General features: G+C 36.5%; 4 protein-coding genes across 5 annotated transcripts; 3 read left to right on the forward strand and 1 right to left on the reverse strand.

Moving 5' to 3' along the window:
* The first annotated feature begins 1,829 nt into the window (after positions 1 to 1,829).
* On the forward strand, positions 1,830 to 3,147 carry LOC140009739 (protein FAR1-RELATED SEQUENCE 5-like). Its single transcript, XM_072056029.1, has 3 exons — positions 1,830 to 2,074; positions 2,291 to 2,503; positions 2,652 to 3,147. Exons 1-3 carry the CDS (start codon positions 1,830 to 1,832, stop codon positions 3,145 to 3,147), a joined length of 954 nt encoding a protein of 317 aa, XP_071912130.1.
* A 1,585-nt stretch (positions 3,148 to 4,732) lies between these two features.
* On the forward strand, positions 4,733 to 7,814 carry LOC113695715 (uncharacterized). Its single transcript, XM_027214855.2, has 3 exons — positions 4,733 to 5,986; positions 6,248 to 6,317; positions 7,553 to 7,814. The coding sequence occupies exons 1-3, from the start codon at positions 4,764 to 4,766 to the stop codon at positions 7,577 to 7,579; spliced, it is 1,320 nt and encodes a 439-aa protein (XP_027070656.2). The 5' UTR covers positions 4,733 to 4,763; the 3' UTR covers positions 7,580 to 7,814.
* Positions 7,815 to 9,285: 1,471 nt separating this feature from the next.
* Positions 9,286 to 12,133, forward strand: LOC140009537 (uncharacterized). 2 transcript variants are annotated; one of them, XM_072055389.1, is made up of 4 exons: positions 9,286 to 10,834; positions 10,955 to 11,148; positions 11,527 to 11,724; positions 11,991 to 12,133. In XM_072055389.1, the coding sequence occupies exons 1-2, from the start codon at positions 9,564 to 9,566 to the stop codon at positions 10,962 to 10,964; spliced, it is 1,281 nt and encodes a 426-aa protein (XP_071911490.1). In that variant the 5' UTR covers positions 9,286 to 9,563; the 3' UTR covers positions 10,965 to 11,148; positions 11,527 to 11,724; positions 11,991 to 12,133. The 2 variants fall into 2 exon arrangements, with proteins under 2 accessions (XP_071911490.1, XP_071911489.1); XM_072055388.1 differs by having other exon boundaries at positions 11,527 to 12,133.
* Positions 12,134 to 20,597: 8,464 nt separating this feature from the next.
* On the reverse strand, positions 20,598 to 21,649 carry LOC113697489 (uncharacterized). Its single transcript, XM_027217127.2, has one exon. It carries the CDS (start codon positions 21,547 to 21,549, stop codon positions 20,917 to 20,919), a length of 633 nt encoding a protein of 210 aa, XP_027072928.1. The 5' UTR covers positions 21,550 to 21,649; the 3' UTR covers positions 20,598 to 20,916.
* Positions 21,650 to 24,377: the final 2,728 nt, after the last annotated feature.

Genomic DNA, 24,377 nt, shown 5'->3' on the forward strand with positions numbered 1-24,377 from the left:
TTTTCATTAACTACTGTATCTTACTGCACTCCCACTCTACTTATATTGGCAACATTGAAAACCCAAAAAAACCACTCCATAGCTCAATTTTATAGTTTTATACGTGTATAGAGCCATGAATTGACTCTTTTGAATAGAGCTAGCAAAGCTGTAAAAAAATTATTGATTGAATACCGATTCATAATGTTCTTGATGCGTAATTGATTATACACAAGAATGCCCTGCTTACAAAATTGAATTTTGCATACTAGCAGACCACAAATGTAATGAACTTGACGGAAGGATTGACAAGAAGATTCAGCTTAATTAGCTGCTGAATCTGCAATTGATAACTAGATAGAAGAATTTTTGGACACTAGAGTAGAGAAAGGAAGAGAGAAAAGAAGAAGGAGAAAGAGAAATTGGTAAAGTAATAGAGAGATGAATTCACTCACAACAGAATTGTTTACAATCTGGAAATCATCCCTACATTTATACAATTTGCTAGCAGAAGATTCCAGACAAGAAGATACAGTTTTGTAACAGAAATGTAACTAACTTCTTCCAGCTAGTAATTAACCGCCTCTCTTTGACACGTCAGCCATGCAATTACTCATTTGATCAATCATGATTTCATGGGACAATACAATGCCTATAGTTATGGTAACCATATTAGAGAAACCTACTATTATAGGTTTCTATTACCTTTAGTGACAGATCAAATTTTTTAGCAACTTTTTTAAATTTTATATTAAAATAATTAATATTAACTTTAGTAAGTTTTTAATTAAAACTAGTAAGTATATGCCTGAAAGATAGGTTTTAGTTAGAAATAGAAATTTACACTTTGAGTAATTTAATTTACTTATTATTTGACAAAATTTACTTATGTTTAAATTAAACTTACTAATACTAAAAGTAAAAAATGTACATATTTAAGTAAAAAAGTTACCAGTTTCTGAAAACGGTTTTGGGTTCCTGAAACACTTTCGGGTATCACCAATCTCTTTAAAGTCATCTGCCTTCTTCTTATTTAGTTCTCAATTCCAACGATACGATTGAATAAACAAGCAAAGGTTTTCACTTTGGTCCACACTTTCTCTTGGTTACAATTGAATAAATTTTCTCACTTCAAAATTTTCATCTTTAGTTCCCACTTTCCCTCTATCCTTTCTCTTGGCTGTAATTTATTTATATTTCATTTGTTTTGTTTGTCAAGAATTTCTTGCAAAATCAAGGCTGAGAATTTGAAGATGTTATTGCAATTTTGGGGCTGAAAATGTCCGTTGAAACATCTAGGAAATGGTTGTAGTTTTGATTGTCTACGGGTAAAATATGCTTAATAGCCATACGAAACATCTAGGAAAGGACTTGAGACTAGGCGTTTAAGTTAAATGTAATTAATTTGTGAATGCATATAAGATATTTGATAAAATATCAAAGAGAAATTTGTATGTTATGATTGCTACTCTGTGCGGGTGAGAAAATTAAAAGTTCTAATTGCCAAATGGACCGTTACTATACTCACTCAATTATTTTCGAATCTAGATAGTATTTTTCTCCTTCCTCTCTTTAATTTTAGTCGTTCTAAAGCAATTATGCAATTTAACATTACTTTCAGCAATCTTTGAGTATGGGTTGCATAGGATTCCAATCTTTGGGTATGATCAACTTGAGTATAGATTGCGTAGGAGTCCAAAGTTGTAATATTTTCATATGTACTGCAAAGAATTTAAGTAAAAATCTCATAAAACATACATCAACACAAACATTGACATGATAGCTTCTTTGACTGACACGATAGCTTCTTTGACATGATAGCTTCTAGGATCACGCTGAAAATAGAAGAAATGACAGTTCATATAGATGAGCTAGTACAGTTATCTAACAAATCGGCCAAGTTTGGTGGTGGTATAAGTTGGAGAACCATTGTTGATCAGCTTAACAAATTATCTTCTGATGAAATTCAACTATTAACATTTGATTCCATTGAAGATGTCAGAGAATTTTACCTATGTCATAGCAAAATGGTCGGTTTTGGTATTAGAGAACGTGATGAAAAGAAAGATCAGAAAGGTATTGTGACATACAAATGGTGGGTATGCAACAGAGAGGGCTTTAGAAATAGCAAATGGTTAAATTTAGTTAACCGTAAGAAAGAGGCAAAACGTCTTATGAGAGTTGGTTGTCTGGCAACTATAATTGTGCAATGGAATAAGGATATTTAGAAGTTTACAATTAAGCGGTTTAATATGGATCACAATTACCAATTGGCAAATCAAGAATTTGTACAATTTCTTCGATCACATAGGAGTGTCAACCCAGCAGACTTGGAGCATGCTATTTTGATGCATGGAGTTGGTATTCGAATTCCTCAAATAGTGGACCTTCAAGCTTACCAAGCTGGGGGCCACAACAAGATGGGATACACAGAAAAGGATCTACGAAATGCTGTTGACCAATTCCATAGGAATGCACTTGAAGTTGGTGATGCCTCTCAGGTATTTGGATGGTCGAGCAAATGGTGAGCCGAATTTCTTTTACAAGTATGCTGTTGACGTGGAGAAGCGATTGATATGACTGTTTTGGACAGATTCTCAATCTCGTTTGGATTACCAATATTTTGGTGATGTTCTTGTCTTTGACTCCACATACCGCACTAATGCTTATAGGAAGCCACTAGTAATTTTGGCCGGTGTAAATCATCACTATGTTACCACAATTTTTGGTTGTGCATTAATTGCTGATGAGACCGAGGACACATATAAGTGGGTATTAGAAACATTTTTGGAGGCCATGGAAAAAAAGACACCTATCTCAGTTGTCATTGATGGGGATGGTGCAATGAGAAATGCAATAAAGGCAGTCATTCCTTATGCCTGTCACCGATTATGTGCTTGGCATTTAAAAAGAAATGTTGTTGCCAATACAAATAAGGGGTTCGTTCTTGATTTTGATGTGGCTATGGACATGTTTTGCAGCCATGAGGAGTTTGAGAGAAGGTGGCATTTGCCAGTTGAAAAACACAATTTGAAAGATAACCAATGGGTTGTGGATTTATACAACAAAAGGGAAAAATGGGCTGCTGCATTTTTGAGAGGACACTTTTTTGCTGGTATGAAATCAACCCAAAGATCAGAGCAATTGAATGCTACGGCGCACAAGTAGCTTCAATTCAAAATGCTACTTTACCCGTTTGCTCAACGATTTGAGCTATTTTTATCAAAAGTTAGACTGAATGAACACAAGGAAGAATGTATCACAAGTCAGTCATCTCCTGTTCTAATTACTCATTTGAGAGAATTGGAAGGAAATGTTGCAAGCATTTTCACGAGAAAGATTTTTTTAAAGATTCGTGATGAAATTTCTGCTGAAGTCTCACTCCTCCTCGTTTCAGTTGTTGATCAAGATAAGGTAAAGTTATATACATTAATTCACTAAGTACTTGCATCAAATTTGCTCTTGGCAAGTGGAATTGGATAAATCTGAACGGACAACACAAGAATGCATAATTGATTATACACAAGAATGCCCTGCTTACAAAATTGAATTCGGCTTACTGGAAGACCACAATGTAATGAACTTGACGGAAGACTTGACAAGAAGATTCAGCTTAGTTGCTGAATCTGCAATTGATAACTAGATAGAAGAATTTTTGGACAGTGGAGAAAGGGAAGAGAGAAAAGAAGAAGGAGAAGGAGAAATTGGGAAAGTAATAGAGAGATGAATTCATTCACAACAAAATTGTTTAAATTCTGGAAATCGACCCTACATTTATACAATTTGCCAGCAGAAGATTCGAGACAAGAATAGCAGAAATGCTGCTTAACAGAATTTGTAACAGAAATGTAACTAACCTCTTCTAGCTAATAATTAACCGCCTCTCCTTGACACGTCAGCCATGCAGTTACTCATTTGATCAATCATGATTTCATGACACAACCATCTCAATTTGTTAGAGAAGCAAAAATACTTATAAAACTTTCACAAGTTTGATGAATTTCATGGTAAGTACTCAATGCAACAATAATCTTTCTCGGGAGCAAGAAACATATCCTTTACAACAAATTACTACATCACAGAATGTGTGTCGCGGAATCCTTCGAATTCTCTAATTTTTCATGGATATTAATTGCCAGCTAATAGAGCAATTCCGAGATATTCTTGGCCTACTTTGAAGATAGTCAAAGATGAGCAATTCAAAGAACTTTGTTCTTGGTATCCTCTAAAGAATTCTATTAGCTTTGATAGGGATTGAAAATAGGTTAATAGAAGAATTAGTAATACAGCAATTGCTGGGGTTCCATTGGTGATTTTATTGTCAAGCAAATGAAGGAAGGAAAGAGAGAAGAAAAAGAAAAAAGTTTAAGAGTAAATTTTATATACACTGACTGACAGTGTATACACTATCAAGGTTAGATGCACGACACATATATAAAATTTGAATTTCAAATTCAAATTTGAATTATGTAGTATGCATCCAATGGTGAAAATACATGTATTGTCACAACATAGAAAATTAATTTAAAGTTTAATGGGTATTTTCGGACTTTTAATGCCTAACCTGACTAGCGAACGATTAAGCAGTCAACTGTTTGCTGGCTAACAATAGGGGTGTATTTGTTAGAAACTTTGGAGTTTGAAGGTTTGTTTTGTTATTTGGACAAACCTAAGGGTCTAAATAGTAGTTTGGATAAACCTCGCGGGAAGTAAGTGTAATTAACGGATAAATAAATGATCGGGGGCCCGAGTTCACAATCATTGTATAGCCTCACCAGGGTTTGATGACCACGATGGGGAGGAACAGGTCACCACCCGCCGGTAAGCTGAGGAACAAAAGGCAGACGAAGAAAGCCAGGGTTGCTGATCCCTTGGAGGAAGAAAGATCATGCATCTATGTTCTTGTCCAGGATGCTCTCGCAAAAGAGTTCTGGTTTGCAATTGATTTAAATGCTGCCAACAGGAAAGATGGCTGCGGCGGCGGGCGTGCAGGTGCTGGTCTTTGCGCTCGGAAACTGGAGATGCGATATCCACTCCAAGGCGTCCACCTTGTTACTTTCGGTTCATATATGACCCTGATTTACGGTTTGGGAGGCGATATCTTGGTGCCTGACCCATCGTGTTGTTCCCTTGGACGCCAGAAAATCTTGCGCTCCATCTACTTCTACGACACAGCAAATCCGGCAAGGGGGTGGGTCAGAGGTCCTGATATGATTGCAACCAGACGTGAGCCCCGTCACCAAGTAGTTGACGGCAAGCTTTGCGTGCTGGGAGGGATAGCCTTTTCTGATGATGAATTGGATTGTTGTGATCAACCTCGTTATGTATGGGCTGAGTATCTGGATTTGTCGCTGCCCTTTTCGGATTGGAAATGGCATCCAGTGGATGTACCACCTGGCGACTCTGGCGGCCTTCTTTCGGAGTGGAAATCTCTCTCAGCCTCTAAGTTTCCTCTGATGAAGGGAAAATTTGATCCCCAGCGCCACGTCTTGGCTCACATAGGTTGGCCTCAGCGAATTACTGTATGCTATGATGTCCATAGTAAATTATTGAGTAGAGTTTCTGATTCTGGTGCGCTGAGCTCGTATTCTGCGCATGCCATGTTTGTGGACGGCGACTACGTATTCATACCTGACGCAACAGCGGTGCTAGCCATGGGGGTGTTTCACGACGACAAAGACACGCGCTCAGCACCTTGGTTCCAGGGTTTTGTCCGGGGTATGTACGGAAATTGTGGTCGCCTTCCTCCTCCTCGTTTTCGCGGTATTTGTCCCGAAGACCCTGATGCATTTCTGCTCGTGCCAATTGCTCCCTTCAAATATGCTACGGTTTGGTCCCCTGATCTCAAGGAGGAACCCTGTGATGTTAGGCTGTCTGTGTTCACTGTTTCTCCTCCTGCCTCTCCTCGTCTCAATAGCACCACTTTGCGTGCTCGTTTTGAGGTATCAGATGAGCATCTTCCCCTGGGGTTGCCACTGAATGTACGCGTTTTGGCGGCTGTTGCAGTGTGAGCTTCTGGCGGCCATAACAGTCATATTTTTGTTTGCTATCATAGTTATGCTTTGGTCCTGCTATAACCTATTGACTTTGTTTCTTTGGGGACACTTTGTAGTAAATTTTATTGCTGTTCATATATGCCAGCGCTTTGATTATTCTTCAGTGCATTTTTTTTCCTCTTCATGGAATTTGAAAGTCTGGTCTGGACCTTGAAAAGGATGCAAGTTTTGATTGATGCTTGTCATTTCTCACTGGATTCCTTTAATTGCAGACTCCCTGCTTCCCTGTCAAGGCATGATCTATCCATGGATGCTGTTTTGACAGAAGCATCAGTGGAGAAGGTGAGTGACAATTTCTTTTATTTCAATTCTGTAAGAACGGGTGGTAGCAAGTGTGTCTTAGCGGATGTATAGAGCGGATCCTATGCTAGTGATGTTTCTTACTCTCTTTTACCTTTGATTCTCTCCCCTTCCCTGTTTGCGTGGGGGTCGCTGACTTTGCCCCCAACTGGTGTGATGGTGTTGTGGTAATAGTTGTGGTGGTGGCGTTTGGTTGGATTAAAGGAGGGTGGGATGGGACTAGAGGCAACGCCATCATGGTGAGAGAAATCACATCAGAATCTAGAAGGGAAAGAACAGGTATAGAAGGAACTAAATATTTCCACATCATTAGCATAGGCATCACACCGGTAAAGTTCCGTAGACTGTAAGAATACTCAAAATGTTTTATTGTCTCCATCAATTGTTCATTTCTTTTGTTGCTCTACTTTTGTAGCAGGTTTATTGAGGACTCTTTTCATTGATCAGATGTTCTGTTGCTTTGCCATGGATGTTATAGATGTTGCTGATATTTGCTTTTATTTGTGGTTTAGGATGCCTAAGAAATTGCTAATTAACCCCAGAGTGGATTTTTGAACAATGATTGCTCAGTTTCTCATCTAATGGTCTTTTAAACCCTCAGTTTGATTGTTCAACCTTTAAGCAGGGTAGAAATGGACAACGGAAACAACTGTGTTCCCCCCACCCCCCCCCCCCCCCCCCTTTCTTTCTCTGTCTTATCCCCAGAGAAAAGAGTATTCAAGAAAATAGTTCCTTTTCTTTTAATTGTGGTTTTAATTGTGAAAAGTATTGTACATTGCTATGCTCTGTCTGCGTTTGGTACTGATTGGACAATGCGAGAGACGTAAACGGTTCAAAGGATGCACCATTTGCATCATCCCACTAGGCATGCCAAATTCTGTCATTAATTATGGCCAGAAAATGCTTTCGATGCAGTATGTGCAGCAGATTGAGCATGTTTAGCTGGCTTGGGTAGTGAGTTTGTCGTTTGGGCTTTAAAGACACCATAGTCAACTTTTAGTTTGACTGCTGAAGTCATTTATATTTCTTAATTCATCCAAATTCTTGTTCTGGGGCTGTTTCTAAGTGTGGTTGATTAAAAAACCATTCTTTGTTTAGAATTTTTTAAACTGTCCACTTATTCAGCTGAGTTTGACGGTCAAATTGGGAGTAGTACACCTAAGTTCAAAACCCTAATCACTGGAACTGATGCCTACCTTCCTTTGTTCTTTGCACAGGGGACCAGCAGTATGGAGACGGACTAGGTTTTAAGGACCACTGATATATGTCTCAGCATGTAACTATGTCTGCTTAACTATCAAGATGTTCACCTTTTGCCTGCTTTGTATTTTGGTGAATCAATTAGAGAGCTTGGTTGAAAGTCCAAGGCAATATTGCGTTGTAGATTGGTTTTTATGGTTTGAGTGGTTTTAGGTGCTTTACTTTCTCTATCTTATTTCTTACTGTACCCTATTTGGTAAGTGAGTTTTTTGTCTAAAATTTTGCTGTAGCAGTTGTAGAAATTTTTTTTTGAATATTTTAAAGTGTATAGATTAAAAATTTTGAGAAGTTTTTTGAGATTACGTAACTAAAATTATTAAAAAAGTTGTAACAGACAAATTTGGTCAAAAACCTACTTGCCAAACAAGGCCTATGTATCACAAAATGAAATTGTGCTGAAATTTATGATTGTAGGGTGAAGTGGTCTAGGCAGAAATTTATGAATGTCTCAGCATTTTTGCACAATATAATATACAGTAATATTTATTTTGTTACTTTGTTAAATTTTGTCCATGTAGATTAAGTCATTATATGAATACCACTACGTGAGTAAATGAGGAAATAAGCGTACCTAAAAAAAAAAAAGGTAAATAATCGTACACACAAAAAAAAAAGCGTCTACTAACTTTTTTTTTTCTTTTTCTGAAAAAACTAACAATAATCTCACTAATTTTATCGAAAGCTAACGTACTTGTTCCAATCCAGCGTCAAAAACATTTTGAACAGCACTAGCAGCCTGCACTCTGCACCTTCATTAAACACTTCTGTTTATTTCTGTAACTCTTACCATATGCTCAACGGTGAAACCCATAGTTAAAGTAAGCCACAAAACATGAACTCGTCATTATCTCCTTCTTCTTCTGTCCATTTACACTTCTGATGATTTACGTCATTATCTCCTTCTTCTTCTTCTGTCCATTTCTTCAGTATTCTTCTCTCCGGGGAAAAGACTGAAGAGGTGGCATTTGGCGTTGGGGTTCTTATTTCATGATGCCAGCAGTGCTTTTCATTAACTACTGTATCTTACTGCATTCCCACTCTCCTTATATTGGCAGCATATAAACTCCAAAAAAAAAAAAAACACACTTCATAGCTCTATTGTGTATGGTTTCATACATGTAAAGAGCCATGAATCAATTGACTCTTGTTAACAGCTTAAATTATTCTACTTGTCTCACTTTATATACCCACACGAAGCACTGAACCCTAACTACGAGGCCTAAGATTATGACACAAAAATCAAGACGTGAATAGAGCAAAGCTGTAAAAAAAAATATTTATTGATTGAATATCGATTCATAATGTTCTTCAAGTATAATTGATTATACGCAAGAATTCCTGCTTAAAAAATTGAATTTTACTTACTAGTGGACCACAACCATCTCAATTTGTTAGGGAAGCCACATGCATGTAGCAAATGGGCTAATTATGATGAAGAGACAAAATCCTTACAAAACATCACAAGTTGATGAATTTCACGGTAAATACTTAATGCAACAATATCTTTCTTGGGAAACAAGAACATATCCTTCACAACAAATGACTACATCATAGAATCTGTGAAGTGGAATCTTTAGAATTGTCTAATTTTTCCTCGATACTATTTATTCGCCGATTTTGAAGATAGTCAAAGATGAGTTTTTAGGCTGAATCTGACATCTATGACGTAGATAAGACAGGAGGAATCAAAGGGGTCCAAAAACCAGATTTGAAAATGAGTGGAGGCTGGCATTTCCTGGAGGAGTGATAGGCTGGTTTTGGTCAATTCATGAAATTTAGCAGGACAAAATTTTTTTAACTAAAGGTCCTCCTAGAGTTGGAAATCTGAATCATATATTTGGATTCTACGTGCCACGCACCTATCAGAGGTTTTGGTGTCAAACGCAGTAAAAGTGGTTAAACCTAAAAGTTTTACACCGTCTATAGATAGGGAGAGACATTTCCCCAGTTGCGCCTCACTAGGGTTTGATGACCACGATGGGGAGGAACAGGTCACCACCAGCCGGTAAGCTGAGGAACAAACGGCAGACGAAGAAAGCAAGCGTTGCTGATCCCTTGGTAGAAGAGAGATCATGCATCTATTTTCTTGTCAAGGAGGAATGTGTTCGTGATTATCCTCTCGAAAAACAGTTTTGGTTTGCAATTGATTTAAATGCTGCCAACAGGAAAGCTGGCTACGGCAGCGGGCGTGCAGGTACTGGTCATTGTGCTCGGAAACTGGAGATGCGACATCCACTCCAAGGCGTCCACCTTGTTACTTTCGGATCATATACGACCCTGATTTACGGTTTGGGAGGCGCAATCAAAGTGCCTGACCCATCGTGTCCTTCCCTTGTACGCCAGAAAATCTTGCGCTCCATCTACTTTTACGATACCGCAAATCCGGCAAGGGGGTGGTTCAAGGGTCCTGATATGATTGCAACCAGACGTGAGCCCCGTCACCAAGTAGTTGACGGCAAGCTTTGCGTGCTGGGAGGCGTAGCCGTATCTGATGATGAATTGTTTTGTTGGGATCAACCTCGTTATGTATGGGGTGAGTGTCTGGATTTGTCACTGCCCTTTTCGGATTGGAAATGGCATCCACTGGATGTACCACCTGGCGACTCTGGCGGCCTCCTTTCGGAGTGGGAATCTCTCTCAGCCTCTAAGTTTCCTCTGATGAAGGGAAAATTTGATCCCCAGCGCCACGTCTTGGCTCACATAGGTTGGTCTCAGCAAATTACTGTATGCTATGATGTCCATAGTAAATTATTGAGAAGAGTTTCTGATTCTGGTGCGCTGAGCTCGTATGTTGGGCACGCCATGTTTGTGGACGGCGACTATGTATTCATACCTGACGCAACAGCCGTGGTAGCCATCGGGGTGTTTCACGACCACAAAGACGCGCGCTCAGTACCTTGGTTCCACGGTTTTGTCCAGGGTATGTATGGAAATTGTGGTCGCCTTCCTTCTCCTCGTTATATTGGTCCTGATGGTTGGCCTATTATTCCCGAAGACCCTGATGCATTTCTGCTTGTGCCAATTGCTCCCTTTAAATATGCTACGCTTTGGTCCCCTCATGTCAATCGGGATCAAGAGAAAGAGAAATCCTGTGTTGTTAGGTTGTCTGTGTTCACTGTTTCTCCTCCTGCCTCTCCTCGTCTCCATAGCACCATTTTGCGTGCTCGCCTTGAGGTATCAGATGAGCATCTTGAGCTGGGGTTGCCTGCGAATGTACGCATTTTAGCAGCTGTTGCAGTGTGAGCTTCTTGCGGCTATGACACTTATATTTTTGTTTTCTATCATAGTTAATCTTTTGGTCCGGCTATAACCTATTGACTTTGTTTCTGTGGGGACACATTGCTGTTCATATATATCAGCGCTGATTAAGCTTCGGTGTACTTTTTTCTTCTTCATGGAATTCGAAAGTCTAGTGTGGACCATGAAAAGGATGCAAGGTCTGCTTGATGCTTGTTATTTCCCACTGGATTTCTTTAATTGCAGACTCCCTTCTTCCCTGTCAACGCATGACCTACCCAAGAATGATGTTTTGACAGAAGAAGCAGTCAACAAGGTGAGTGACAATCTCTTTTAGTTCAATTCTGTAAGAACGTGTGGTGGCAAGTGTCTAAATGGATACACAGAAGGGTAGAAAAGGAGAATGGACAGAAATTTGTGTCCACCTCCCAAAAAAAAATTTTCTGGGGAAAAGAGTACTGAAGAAAAATGTACTGCAGGAGTTTTGTAGTATAACTTGCTATTTTTAGGATTTTTTTGTAAAAAAATATATTGTAGAGATTTAACATATGTGAGATAAAAAGATGTTTAAAAAATGTGTTCACGAAGAAAGTAAAAATTTTTCTATGTTTCTGCTCTTAGTTTCTTTTCTTTTAATTGTGGAAAGTGTTGTTACTTAATGCGCTCCCTTTGAGTTTGACGGTTAATTGGATAGTGTGAGAGATGTGTAGACCATTCAGAGGACGTTCCATTCTTATCAACCAGTTGGCCTGCCGAATTTTGCAATGAATTATGGCCAGAAAATGCTTCTGATGCAGTATGTGTAGGAGATGAGAATGTTCTGCTGGCCTAGACAATGAGTTTATCTTCTGGACTTTAAAGATGCCATATATTTCTTCACCACCTTTTTTCTGTAAGTCTTCACCACCCCCTATATTTTTTGTTCATGCATATTTTGATGGGGCAGCTGCTCCAAATTCTTTTTCTGTTTTTTTTTTTTAATTTAAATGTGGTTGATCAAAAACTATTCTTTGTTAAGAATTTTTACAGCTGTCCAGTTACTCAGCTTAGTTGATAGTCAAATTGGAGGCAGTAAAATTAAGTTGATCACAGCTAGTTCAAAACCCTAATAACTGGAATTGAATTGGTACCCACCTACATTTTTTGTTCTTTGCCCAGGGGACAAGCAGCATCTCCTTTTGACTAGTATATCTGAGTCTCAGCATGTAAATATGTCTTCTTGACTATGAAGGACGTTCACCTTTTGCCTATGTGCTTTTTGATGAATCAATTAGAGCTTATGGCATGGTAGATTGGTTTTATGTTTCGTGTCTTTTTCATAATATGCTTCAGGATTATTGGCAAAGTCCAGCAACCCTACACTCTAACCAGGGGAAGCCATCTCTCCTCCTTCGGGTTTCAAGGTCGGTCTCAGTCCAACCATAACTAATTCATCCATCAAACAACACCTTTGATTGATCACAATTCAACATGGGGAAGAAAACAAAGTGACAAAGGAACACCTAATATATATATGGCGGGGTAGATTGGTTTTATGGAATTGAAACCGGCCGTTTGCATTTGGTCCAAATTCTAGCAAAAAAAAATTATTGATTGAATTCCAATTCATAATGTTCTTCAAGTATAATTGATTATACGCAAGAAGTCCTGCTTAAAAAATTGAATTTTACTTACTAGTGGACCACAACTATCTCAATTTGTTAGGGAAGCCACATGCATGCAGCAAATCGGCTAATTATGATGAAGGACAAAATCCTTATAAAACTTCACAAGTTGATGGATTTCACGGTAAATACTTAATGCAACAATCTTTCTTGGAAAACAAGAACACATCCTTCACAACAAATGACTACATCATAGAATGTGTGTGGTGGAATCTTTTGAATTGTCTAATTTTTCCTGGATACTATTATTCGCCCATTGTGAAGATAGTCAAGGATGAGTTTTTAGGCTGAATCTGATATCTATGACGTAGATAAGACAGGAGGAATCAAAAGGGGTCCAAAAACCAGATTTGAAAATGACCGGAGGCTGGCATTTGCTGGAGAAGTGATAGGCTGGTTTTGGTCAATTCATCAAATTTAGCAGGACAAAAAATTTTTGCTAAAGGTCCTCCCAGAGTTGGAAATCTGAATCATATATTTGGATTCTACGTGCCACGCACATGACTATTATCATTGTTTAATCTCAGTTGTGATGAGGATTGCAACGAACTCAGGGCTGAATGGCCTCATAGTCAATAAGCGGCCGGTCACATGATCATCAGCTGCTTCCAAGTTCCAAGCTGGTAAACAATTAGGATAAAGATTAAGCTATGTCACCATTCAGAATTAGCACGATTGATGGCTAGACGAGAAATCAGGGGAGGCAAAAGGCTAGCATGCTGCTCCACCGTAGCTCCGAATTTGCTTGAAATCCTAATTGTTAATATTCTCAAGAAAACATGCCATTTCCAAACTGAGGTAATGAAAATTATATCAAGATTCGGTGTACATTTCCGATTGTAGCTGTAACAAAATTCATCAGCTTACCCTTTATAGAGACAGATAATAGCTCCGCATGCATCTCACAATGATACTATTTGTCATTTCAAAAAGCTCAAAAATGTAACGAAAATCTAGAACTAATGATAAAACATTTTTGGTGAAGACATCATCAAATTGTACTATTGTACTTTGGGATCCCATCATGCCTCATGTCCATGGTGGTTATATACCTAGTCTAATGTTGACTGAAGTTACGATTGGAACAAAAAACGGTCGGTACAACACTAAGGGTCCGTTTGTTTCGGGTGAAAATGTTTTCCAGGAAAATATTTTCCTAATTTCCCGTGTTTGGTTGCACAAAAGTTACTGAAAACATTTTCCTATGTAAAATATTTTCACTCATCTTATGGAAAACAACTTCCCTTCCAAACTTACCGAAGTTGTTTTCTGAAATGCATGCATCCCGCCTGTAGTATGTTCCAAACTTATTGAAAACATCTTGTAGTATGTTTTTTTTTTTTAGTGTAAACAGGAGGACTCGAACCCAAGACTTCTTCCTTACACTCCCTCCCCCGTACCACCAAACCCAACCCAACCCAACCCTCCCCCTAGTATATTCAAAAAAAAAAAAAAAAAAAACCTCATCCTGCTCATCCTATGCTAGTAATTAATTATGTATAATAGGAACATTCTTTTCTAGATAAACTTTCAGCAGTGAGAGTGCAAGATATATGTCACAATAAGCATTGCATGTGATTGATATTTGACACTAAATGGCCAGCATTTTGTTTATTGCTTAAGGAGATATTTTTTATTTATATATACATTTTTCCAAGATTTTTTAAAGTTAAACAATGAGATAAATTTTCTTATTTTGCATGGGAAGAAGTATGTAGTTATAATGTGTAGAAAGTAAAAATAGAAATAAAAGTGAAAATATTTCAAAAGTTAAACAAACACCAGAAAAATGAAGTAAGAAAATATTTTCAATAAGCTAACCAAACACCTGAAAATGATAAAAGTGAAATGATTTTCATGGAAAATTACTTCCATGGAAAATATTTTTCCAAGGAAAACATTTTACTTCCAACCAAACAGACCCTAAGAAGCAAACATATAGACCTCTTAAAATATTAAAACTTCACGATCCGAAATGAGACAATGTCTCTATGGGTGGGTGTTTGATTTTTTAAACCTAAGAAGCATTTAGTACTATAGAGGTAATGGTCAATCACGTGGAGCAAGACAACATGCATTCTGCCCGTATAACTTTATTTTCCCCGTCTTTCATCACTTAGAAGCTTTCATTCCTTTCACTTGGCAAAACCAATCGCCCCAATGAAGATCAAACTCAGATTTTTAGCTGCTGTTTTTGCACTAATTTTCCTTCACATTCTTATGGGCTCATCACTTTTCCTGCATACGGATCACCCAGCCGCTGCTCTTTCAAGATCAGGGAGAAGCCATTCGAGGAAACTTTTGCATAGTTCTTTGGCTACGGTGCAAACAAGTCCGCAAAAGCTCAGTGGAGCAGCCAAGGGACAGCCCAAGAAAGCTGTGGAGCAAAGCGTGAGGAAGACACCTCCAAGCACTTTCAACCCCATTCAGAACTAATTTGGACTGCAAGAGCTTTCTGATCGAGCAAGTCATAAGGGATGAACCCTTCACTTTTTCTTCTCGTCCTAATTGTATTCTGTTGGAATCACATTTCTGTTCTATTCATGATTTTATTTGTCGTCCTAATTAATGCTTATTAGATCTAATTCTGTTTTGTTGAATGTCTACGTGTAGCGAAGTTTTTGGAAAATTCTTAAATAGACCGGTTCTTTGCAATCTTCGTGTATCAAATGTTTGTATACTTGTATTCTACAAGGTGTATATTTCTAAGGATACAAGTTTTCAATGTGTGATCTTTTTATGGTACTGGTCTATGTAGGAATTTTGCTGGCAAGACACAAATAGATTATGGTTCTTGATAAGATGCTTCAAAAAGTTCTGCATTAATTCCTTTTTCTTTTCGTTGTACTAACTAATGAAGAACTTGATCAAATTGCTGCTATTGTGTGAAATCCTACGGCGAAAGATTTATTACTAACTGGACAACTTAATCCAGCTTTTTTCTTGGGAATGAATGGAAAGTATACCAGAAGTTCAAAGTTTTGTCTTATGAGTTTAAATAATTAAGACTAATTAACAAGAGATATAGGGGAAGTGCATTGCACATTGATCATCCTCTTCTTATTTTATTACGTCCTCAAAGGTTTTTTTTTTTTACCTCATGAATTGCTGCCATACATACATAGGGTAAGAGACATCATACTGTAGGAGAGCGAAATATTACATTGACATTTTACTTTTCTCCTCTGTATCCCCAAGGAAATGCCAGCAAAAGTTTTCCAGAAAAAAAAAAGGCACTAAAACCAAGTTTTATTGGGCTGAAATTCTTCCATTTTTGAGAAACAACTAGTAACTTCTAGCAATATGCGGTTGTCCAGAAAAACAAATTGTGTATGCCATAACTTTTCAACAACTAAAAGGAGGTTGCAAATTAGTCCATGTTGGCAGTTGGTTCACATCTGATTGAAACGAAAGTGGTCTTTAATGCAGACATTTATGCTGCTTTTAAGAATTAGGGGCGCCGTTTTGAGTAGTATTAATTAATGGAAGCCCAACTGCGACATGTGAGATGGTGAGAGAGAGCTAATAGAATCAGTCAAGACAAGTAGATAATTTCAAAAGCAGTAGTGTATCTGAGTGGATCTATCTCACCTTTTAGGTGCAATAGTATTGCCTTTACAAGCCAAAAGGTTATTCATACATAATACGCAAAAAAAAAAAAAAATTTTTTTGGAAGTAGGAAAATAAGCAATTTGTTTATTCTCTATGAGATATGAAATATGTAAACAATTAAGTGCTGGTAAAATCTACTTAGTAGGATTCCTAGAAAGTTGATTAAATAGATTCTTCCTCACTTCTTTTTTGGCACAAAAAAGAAAGAAAGTAAAATTCAATGGAAGTCTTACTTTGGTCTTGTGCAACAGTCATTCGATCATTGTAGAACTATATGTTTTACATTTTAGAGAGCTTACAAATCATCTTGATAATCTTCTGCATCGATTTACAAAAGTCAACCAAAAATTCATTGAAAACAAAAGAACTGGTATAGAGTTTTTATCACCGACCTAGATGGGTGTCTACGCACCCGCTGGCAAACTTTGTGAGAAAAATCTAATTTTTTTTAATCTCTTGACCTACGCCTTAAAGTTCTCTTAGTGGATGCCTAGGAGCAGTTGGTTAAATTTTATTTATTTATTTATTTATTTTTCAGTGGAACTCCTAATGGTTATTGTTCGTGAAAGTTTACTGAATAAATGCTACAACTTCCAAATCATGTTATTGCTTAAAAACACACACAAAAAAAAGTAAAGATATTGTCTAAGCTCTCCCTTGATGGTTTTTTTTTAATTAAAAAAAACCATGATTAATTGCTCAAGACATTGAGCTTTCAACGCTTTCCACCAAAAATCCTTAATATGGAGCCGAAATCTTGGCCCGCTTAAACCAGACATGGTTAACATGTAGTGCAGGTCCGGCTGACATATTCCATTTGTTAAAAAAGCATCGGCGCATGCGAATATTGGGCCAAAGCCCGCATGGCAAATATCTGGACTAATCATATGTTGAAAATAATATGCTCCAATGACTGGAGAGTTGGCCGAACAAATTCAAGACAAATGGTTTCTCAGCAAGATTTTTGAAGAAGTCCAATTTGTCTTGTTGGCCAATTTACCCACCTCCCCTCACACTTAAATGTGATCATCAAGAGATTTTTCCTGGACTTTGGCTTTACAACAAGGAAGAAAGTTGAAGAATAGTGCCCTAGAAAATTTGTGTATGTGTGGAAACAAGAAACAAATAGGAAAAAACAATAATCCAAAGGGAAGTTTATGTAAAACAATAATCTTGACAGAAAAAAAAAAATCCAAAGGGAGTTCCACTTGCGTCTCTGTAAATGCAGTTCAAGAAATCTAAGACAAGGAGACCAAAGGAACCAAATCGTGCGCTCCTGATAAGGCACTCTTTTGCTCTCTCTTCCATGTAAAAGCAAGAAAGAACTTTTGGAATAAAGAGAAACAGTAGATATAAAAGCATAAAAAAGCATTCTCACCACCGATGCAACCCCTTTAATGGTTGGATAATATTGTATCAAGAAGATAATCATGACTCAAAAGCATTTCTTTGACTGATGTAAAAAAAAAATTTTTTTTTTTGTTTTCTTTGACTGATGTAAGCTATTTTGTTGCTTCGTACGTGACCAAATAGGATATCATGACACCCCATGATTGGGATTTTGTTGACAAGTTCGCACTTTGTTTTTGGGTACATGCCAAACTTTTTTAGGCCTAATTTAAAGTTTTTCGAAGGTTTAATCAGCTGTAGTTTATGAATTTTTCCACTGATAGGATCACTAGTTTTACATAGAGTTCTTATTTTGTCTGATAGTAATCAGATATGCCTAGAGGATTATGTAAGCAAAATCATACTTTCCAGCAAAGTATATATTGAACGTCATTTTGATGCATTTACCTCTTTTTTGTGTTCAATTCTTGATTGCTTTATGTTAACTGTAGTATGGCGTTTTCTGTCTGTGTTTAGTTACTCTCCAAACACCGATTGTGGAAAATTAGATTTACCATGTTTTCGTGATATCATCATTTATATATTTGATGAAACAATTAGTTTATAAAAATCTTTAAAAAAATTTTCTTTGGTGAAGCTTATTTTTGATATTGGTTAACACTTAACAGAAGAAGAGTACACAAATTTTGGAGGGGGGGGGGGGGTAAGGGAATAACCAGTAGTACAATCACATCAAAATATAAGACCAGAAATCAGTAATGATCAGATAGATAAAAGCTATACTAGCCCACATTGAAACAGTCAAATCTCCTCCCAGTTTTTTTTGTTATACATCAATGGAGATAAATCAATTCATACTGTAATAGGCAAACTCACGAAAAAATTTTGTGTATTTTCTACGACATTTCTTTTCTTTTACTTCTTTTTTTTAAAAAAAAAAAAAAAATTCTTCTTGCTTACTAGCTTGTCGTTTTAGTTTGCTCATAGTTCACGCCTACATTTATTTTTTTGTTTTTGGGGTATTTTGTCATATCACTACAAACAATAACTTTTTATGACCAAATGACTTGATTTGGTTGAATTTAGTTCTTGAACCAGATCAGATGTAAATCTTTGACGTCGTGGTAGCTAATAGGCTGGCTCAAAATTGTTACTAATTGATACGAAATGAATAACCAACTGATTATAACGCTTCTCTTTCTTAAGGGAAAAAAAAAACAATGTATTATGAATTTTATGATGCCTTTAGTGCCCTTTTAAAACGAACTAGTGGGTAAAACACACTCTATGTGTGTGCATATTTTAGGGTAAAATAAAATAACAAATATAGAATAACAAATTAGTTGTAGCAAATAAATTAATTACAGAGTAGTAGAATTTTCTATCTCTTTATTGAAGCTGGTAGGAAGACGTGGAATAAGTATAGCAATAGTAGATAAGTGTAGTAGCAGTTATAGTAGATAAGTATTATAGCAGTAGTTATGTAAACGTTGAAGAAGTACGGAGGACGTGAGAGTGTGGAATATGAGATGATTATATATATATATATATATATATATATATATATATATATATATTTAAGTATAAGTTGGAGGACTCGAACCCAAAATCTCTCGCTTACACTCCCTCCCTCCTATATAGTACTCAATCATGCAAGAGTACAATCGAAATAATAAATAATTACAGATTTTTTTTTTTTTAACACCAAACTCGTTCAGCAAAGTGTAGAGAATTGTAAATTAGCGCCGTAAATTGGTCCCAGAAAGATATGTAGATCTCCCAACATCAGCTGATCAGAAAGAAAGAAAGAGAGATGAAATGACCCGGTCCTTACCTGTCCTTCCGTATACACGTACCATAATAATGATAGCGAGTTGGTGATTAATTGAAGCCTAAAGGTAAGGAATCACGAATTACATAAAATATTCAAGACGTAATACTCGTACGACTATTAATTAATCGTCATATACTAATGATCAAGTTGAAACTAGCGAACCAAATTGCAATTTTATACTCTACTTTGTTATGTGCACCCGGGATTCCGGAAATGGCTCATTCTCACATAATTCTCTATTTTTGTCTTTATTTTAGTAACATTTCAGGGGCTGTAATTTTGAAGTATGTAGATATCCTCTCTAAGTCGTTATCTTATTATGGTTTTAAGATTTTAAAAATTTTATGAAAGTGTATCAAATCAAAGATGGAAATCTTAGAGACAAGGAGATTGAATTACGAGAAAATTAATGATTTTTTTTTTTTGGGATGCTATTGTCCTTCTTTGTTAGTAAAGATACTCACAATTTTGCACGACCATTCAGGGAAGTTGATCATGGCATTTTGAAAAAGGAGTTTGATGACATGAATGTTCTCCTGGCTGAAGTGATGGCTCTCTATTTCAATTTTGCTGAGTTTACAAGCCAGTTTGGAAGTGATTGCAACTTTCTTTTTTTCAAAAAAAATCCATGAAAGAAAACACTAAGAAACAACATTGGTGGAGAACGTAGTATGGAATAGTAGAACAATGGCCTCACAATAAGAGCATGATCCAACCAATCCGTCACAGCATTAGAAACCAGATCCCATTACAACCAGGGACCAAACGGAAGAAATGAAAAGGTATGTTAATTCTATATACCTGCAGGTTGGCCTTGAATGCAAGTTTTTTTTTTTTTGGAATGCAAGTCATTGTTAAAACACGACAGAATTGAACAAACAAATGTCAGGCAAAAAAAGAGGAAAAGAAAAAAGGGAAAAAAACTTTGGCACTATGTATTTAATCTGTTGCAGCTTACACGATATAGTTTGATATATATGCACCAATCAATACATCATAGTCGTAGGTAAATCATGCAATATTCCCCAATTGTGTGTAGGAAATGGAATATATATCAAGAAAAGTGAGAAAGTCACATGTATACAGTCCACAAAGTTTCCGGCTACATGTATACAGTCCACAAAGTTATTATAATTAAGACCTTTAGACGGCCTGCAAAAGCTGGTTTCTTCTTTAACAATTTTTTTTGCTCTTTCTTTTGGATAAATTAAAGATAAGTTCTTCACTTTCGCTGGTAAAATGTTTCAAATTAACCGAAAGTACGACATATGAATTAAAAGAAGAATTGCACGGATCCCAGAGTCCTTGACCCCATCATCAGTAGGTGAAAATAGGTATCAGAAGGATTAAAGCAAAAAGGGAATGCGAAATTACTGAAAATGTGAACTTCCAAGTTCCAACCAGATATATCATGGATTTAACTTCATCTACCACTCATTAATGGCTATTGTCTCTCCAGCCAAAAGGCAACCCATTATATATATATCGTCGTATCCTTGCCCCATAGTATTTTTTTTTTTTTTGAGGAGTGAAAAAAAAAAAAGAAACAAAAGGACACAGGCCAAAAAAAAAAAAAGGAAGAAGAAAGAGTTACAGATTCCTGCTTCAATTAGATAAATTCAGTTCATGACATGCTTCTATCCATCATCTCTTGGAATCTCCTGTAGGACTCTTGTTTCTCCAACCTGAACTTCTCATGGCTATTAGCAATGAACATATCAGCCAGCATGTCAATTTCATTGCCCTGATCATGATTGTTACGATCCTTTCTCTCCTCAAGCCATTTGAGATATCCTGCAAGCTGCGAAGACGAATCTGGAGCACCTCCAATGAGTCCTTCACAAGAATCTGTTGATGGGATTTCGCAAGTGTTCCACGAGGAATCATAGTACCAATCTTTGGATGAGTAGTAGCCTTCAAGCTTAGGCATGGGGGCAGGCACGACATGAGAAGAACACCAGTTATAATGCATCCTAAATGAGCCCAGAAACAGCTTGTTCTTGAGATTCTTGCTGTTCTTTTTCACGGACAGTTGAATGAACTGAAGCAGCTGAATATCTTTGAGAACTTGAATGACAATGGATTTTGCTTTGGTGAGGGCACGAACAATGCGGTACAAGTGTGAGAAGATGAAGGATTGGAGTATGGTTTTGAGCTTGGAGGAAGTCAGTTGAGCAGAAGATGAAGCTGATTTCAGGGAGGAACTGGTCTGAAGAGGAAGGTGGAGAGTTTTTGGATGAGAGGAGGGACCAGCCATTTCTTCTCTTTTGTTTCTTTTCTGTGGGGGATGAAATGGATTGAAGTGTTATGCGATTCTCCAAACAGTCTTGATCAGTTTATAAAGGACCTCGATGACCAAATGAGCACTACATAGAAGTAAGTAGGTAATTCAAATAAAGTAGTGCCAACCACTTTTTAGACCATGAAGTACTAAGAATGGCTTTTCTTTTCCATATCCATTTGTCATCGGTTTATACTTGGACAAGGACTGTGGTCACTACTTAGGTATCAAAAACTTTTACAGCTATTTTGCTTGTAATTTTCAATTAAAAATGCAAAACAAAAAAAAATTGTAAGTGCTGTGGAATTAATATGCCAATGCATGACAAACATGAAAAACAAGTTAACTTCTCTGTACATATATATGATAGATACACATTCAAGAACTTGTAAGAAAGCCTTCGCCTTGGTCTTTTTATGTTGTATATTAGAATTCAGTCACTTATTAACACAAAACACAAACAAAAGGATATCACTCCATTGTAATTTTGGTAGTACTATCTTGAGGTCAAATACTACTGTAAAATGGAGTACAAAAATTGTTTCGCGATATATTAGAATTCTCATCCTTGTTCATTGAAATTTCAGTCAAACCTTAAACAGGATAACCATTTCTAGCCTGCCCCACTCTTGACATTGTGTGTGTCTAGCCTTTCATTTTTTTCATTGCTGTGAATAATCAACAAGCAAATTTTCGTTCTGCAAAGTGGAAAACCGCATAAAACAGACGAGTGTTTTGCAAAGTAATGCAATCTATCACTATTGAGAAAAACAGTAGCTTGTCAAAGGAAATAATTCGAGACGAAATCTGAACACTCTTTAGAATAAGCTTTTTTTTAAAAAAAATAAGTAAAAGATTTTGAATCAAGAATTTCTTACTTACCATCTTTCCTTCCTTGCCATCCAATTCCATCTTCGTCTTCCAGAGTAAACTGACATTGACTCAATTTACATAATAACAAGCATCCCATTTCTAAAATCATAATTTTTTGTATTGTATACTTTATAAACTTTTAATCCGTGATATGTTTCATTCATCCAATATGTACCAAAATTTGTTTTGGTACAGTATACAAATGTCCCCGCCTCAGTTATTTTGAACTTTTGTGTTGGAGTGGAGAGAAATACAAAAAAGATATATTAAAACAAAATCAAAAGATAAAAGAAAGCCATTTGGACAAATCATGGTCCACAGCAGGTCTAGACAACCAAGACAAGCGGTCTTAGACAGTGGAAAAAGCAAATGACCACTGTACCTGTTTGTCGCCCAAGTCTTGCGGGCTTTCAGTTCAGTGAAAATCTAATCTGAAAAAAATAAAGAAAATCCAGCAACTCGAAGAGCTAAACAAGGCTGATTCTTCGCCGATATTGCAAGACCAATGACTATTAAATTATGGTACCATTCACTGCTAAACGCAAATGTTATAACCAGCAGACACAGCTAAAATCAAGGTTCGAAGTCTTTGCCCGAGAAAAACAACAATGGGAAAGTACCAAAAATAATGACTCTCTATTCTCCAACACCAGACCTAATTTCCTCTCCTTCTCTTCTTCCTAGTAGCTAAGATGAATGTGTGTCATATTCTTTTTTTTTCTTCTTCTTGTTTTCCCCTAAAAAATATCCCTTTTAGAAGGGAGAGATGTTGAAAGGGTGGGGGCAACGATGAGATCAATCGAATCTCCATGCTAGTCAAAAAGAAAAAAAATTAAGTATTTCCTCAATAAATCTACTATTAAAGTACATATGGCTTGGTAATATTGCCAACTCTTATTTATAGTGTTCTTATTTGTACGAGATTGGAGGTTCAGTATGCTATTTCATTTTCTCATATTGTAATTGAAAAAAAAAAACCATGATAGTGCTTGTGGATATATATATAATTATATATATTAGACCCTCCAATTATTCACCACTATAATAAACTTGGAAGGAAAGAAATTTTGTTTGTTTGGAAGGAACTTCAGGGGAGCATTTGATTGTCCTAATTCAAGTATTGTTGTAGAGGGTTTCCAAAGCATTGTTTTTCTTGCTTGGAAAAGTTAACTATCAAAGCGACTAAATGAAATCTAGTTCAATCTTACCAAACTTTAGCTTTTATTTAAGTTTTTTGTACTTTCAACCTAAACCAGCTAATTCACATACTGTTAGTTCAATTTTATCTACTTAATAAAAAATAGAAAAGGAAAAACACTAGAATTAATGAAGGTTTCAACAAAGAGAGAAATAAAGGAAATCTTAACTGGCATATCCTCTTTCCAATTTTTTTATGAACACTTCAGATATATATATATATATATATATATATATATATATATATATATATATATATATATATATATATATATATATATATATATATAGATATGTGTGTGTGTGTGTGTGTTCTCTCTCGGGATTCTCTTTCAAGATAATCAACCAATATCACCTAATCCACATTAATCTCCTATTACAGCGGCTTAAGTAGGCTACCACTTTTGGTCCCCTATATGATGTGATAATCATTAGTTTAATTCTGATTAGAGGTGCAATCAAAAGTAAATTTAGGAGTAAATTTGGAGAATAATAACTTTCAGAGGTAGATACAAGGGTGTCCCACAAAATTGTCAAACACATTGAAGATGGCCATGTAACCTAGCTCCATAGTAAATTTGCATAGTGATTATTTTTTAATAACCATTCCCACGAGTTTACAACTTTTTTCCCTGAAGTCGAAAGCTGTGTCGATAATTTCTGAATGGTTTCCAATTTAATTAATTATCTTAACTAATTAATTGATGGAATCTGGAATAATAAGATGCCTATAC

Source organism: Coffea arabica, chromosome 6e, assembly GCF_036785885.1.
Source record: "Coffea arabica cultivar ET-39 chromosome 6e, Coffea Arabica ET-39 HiFi, whole genome shotgun sequence".
NCBI lineage: Eukaryota > Viridiplantae > Streptophyta > Magnoliopsida > Gentianales > Rubiaceae > Coffea > Coffea arabica.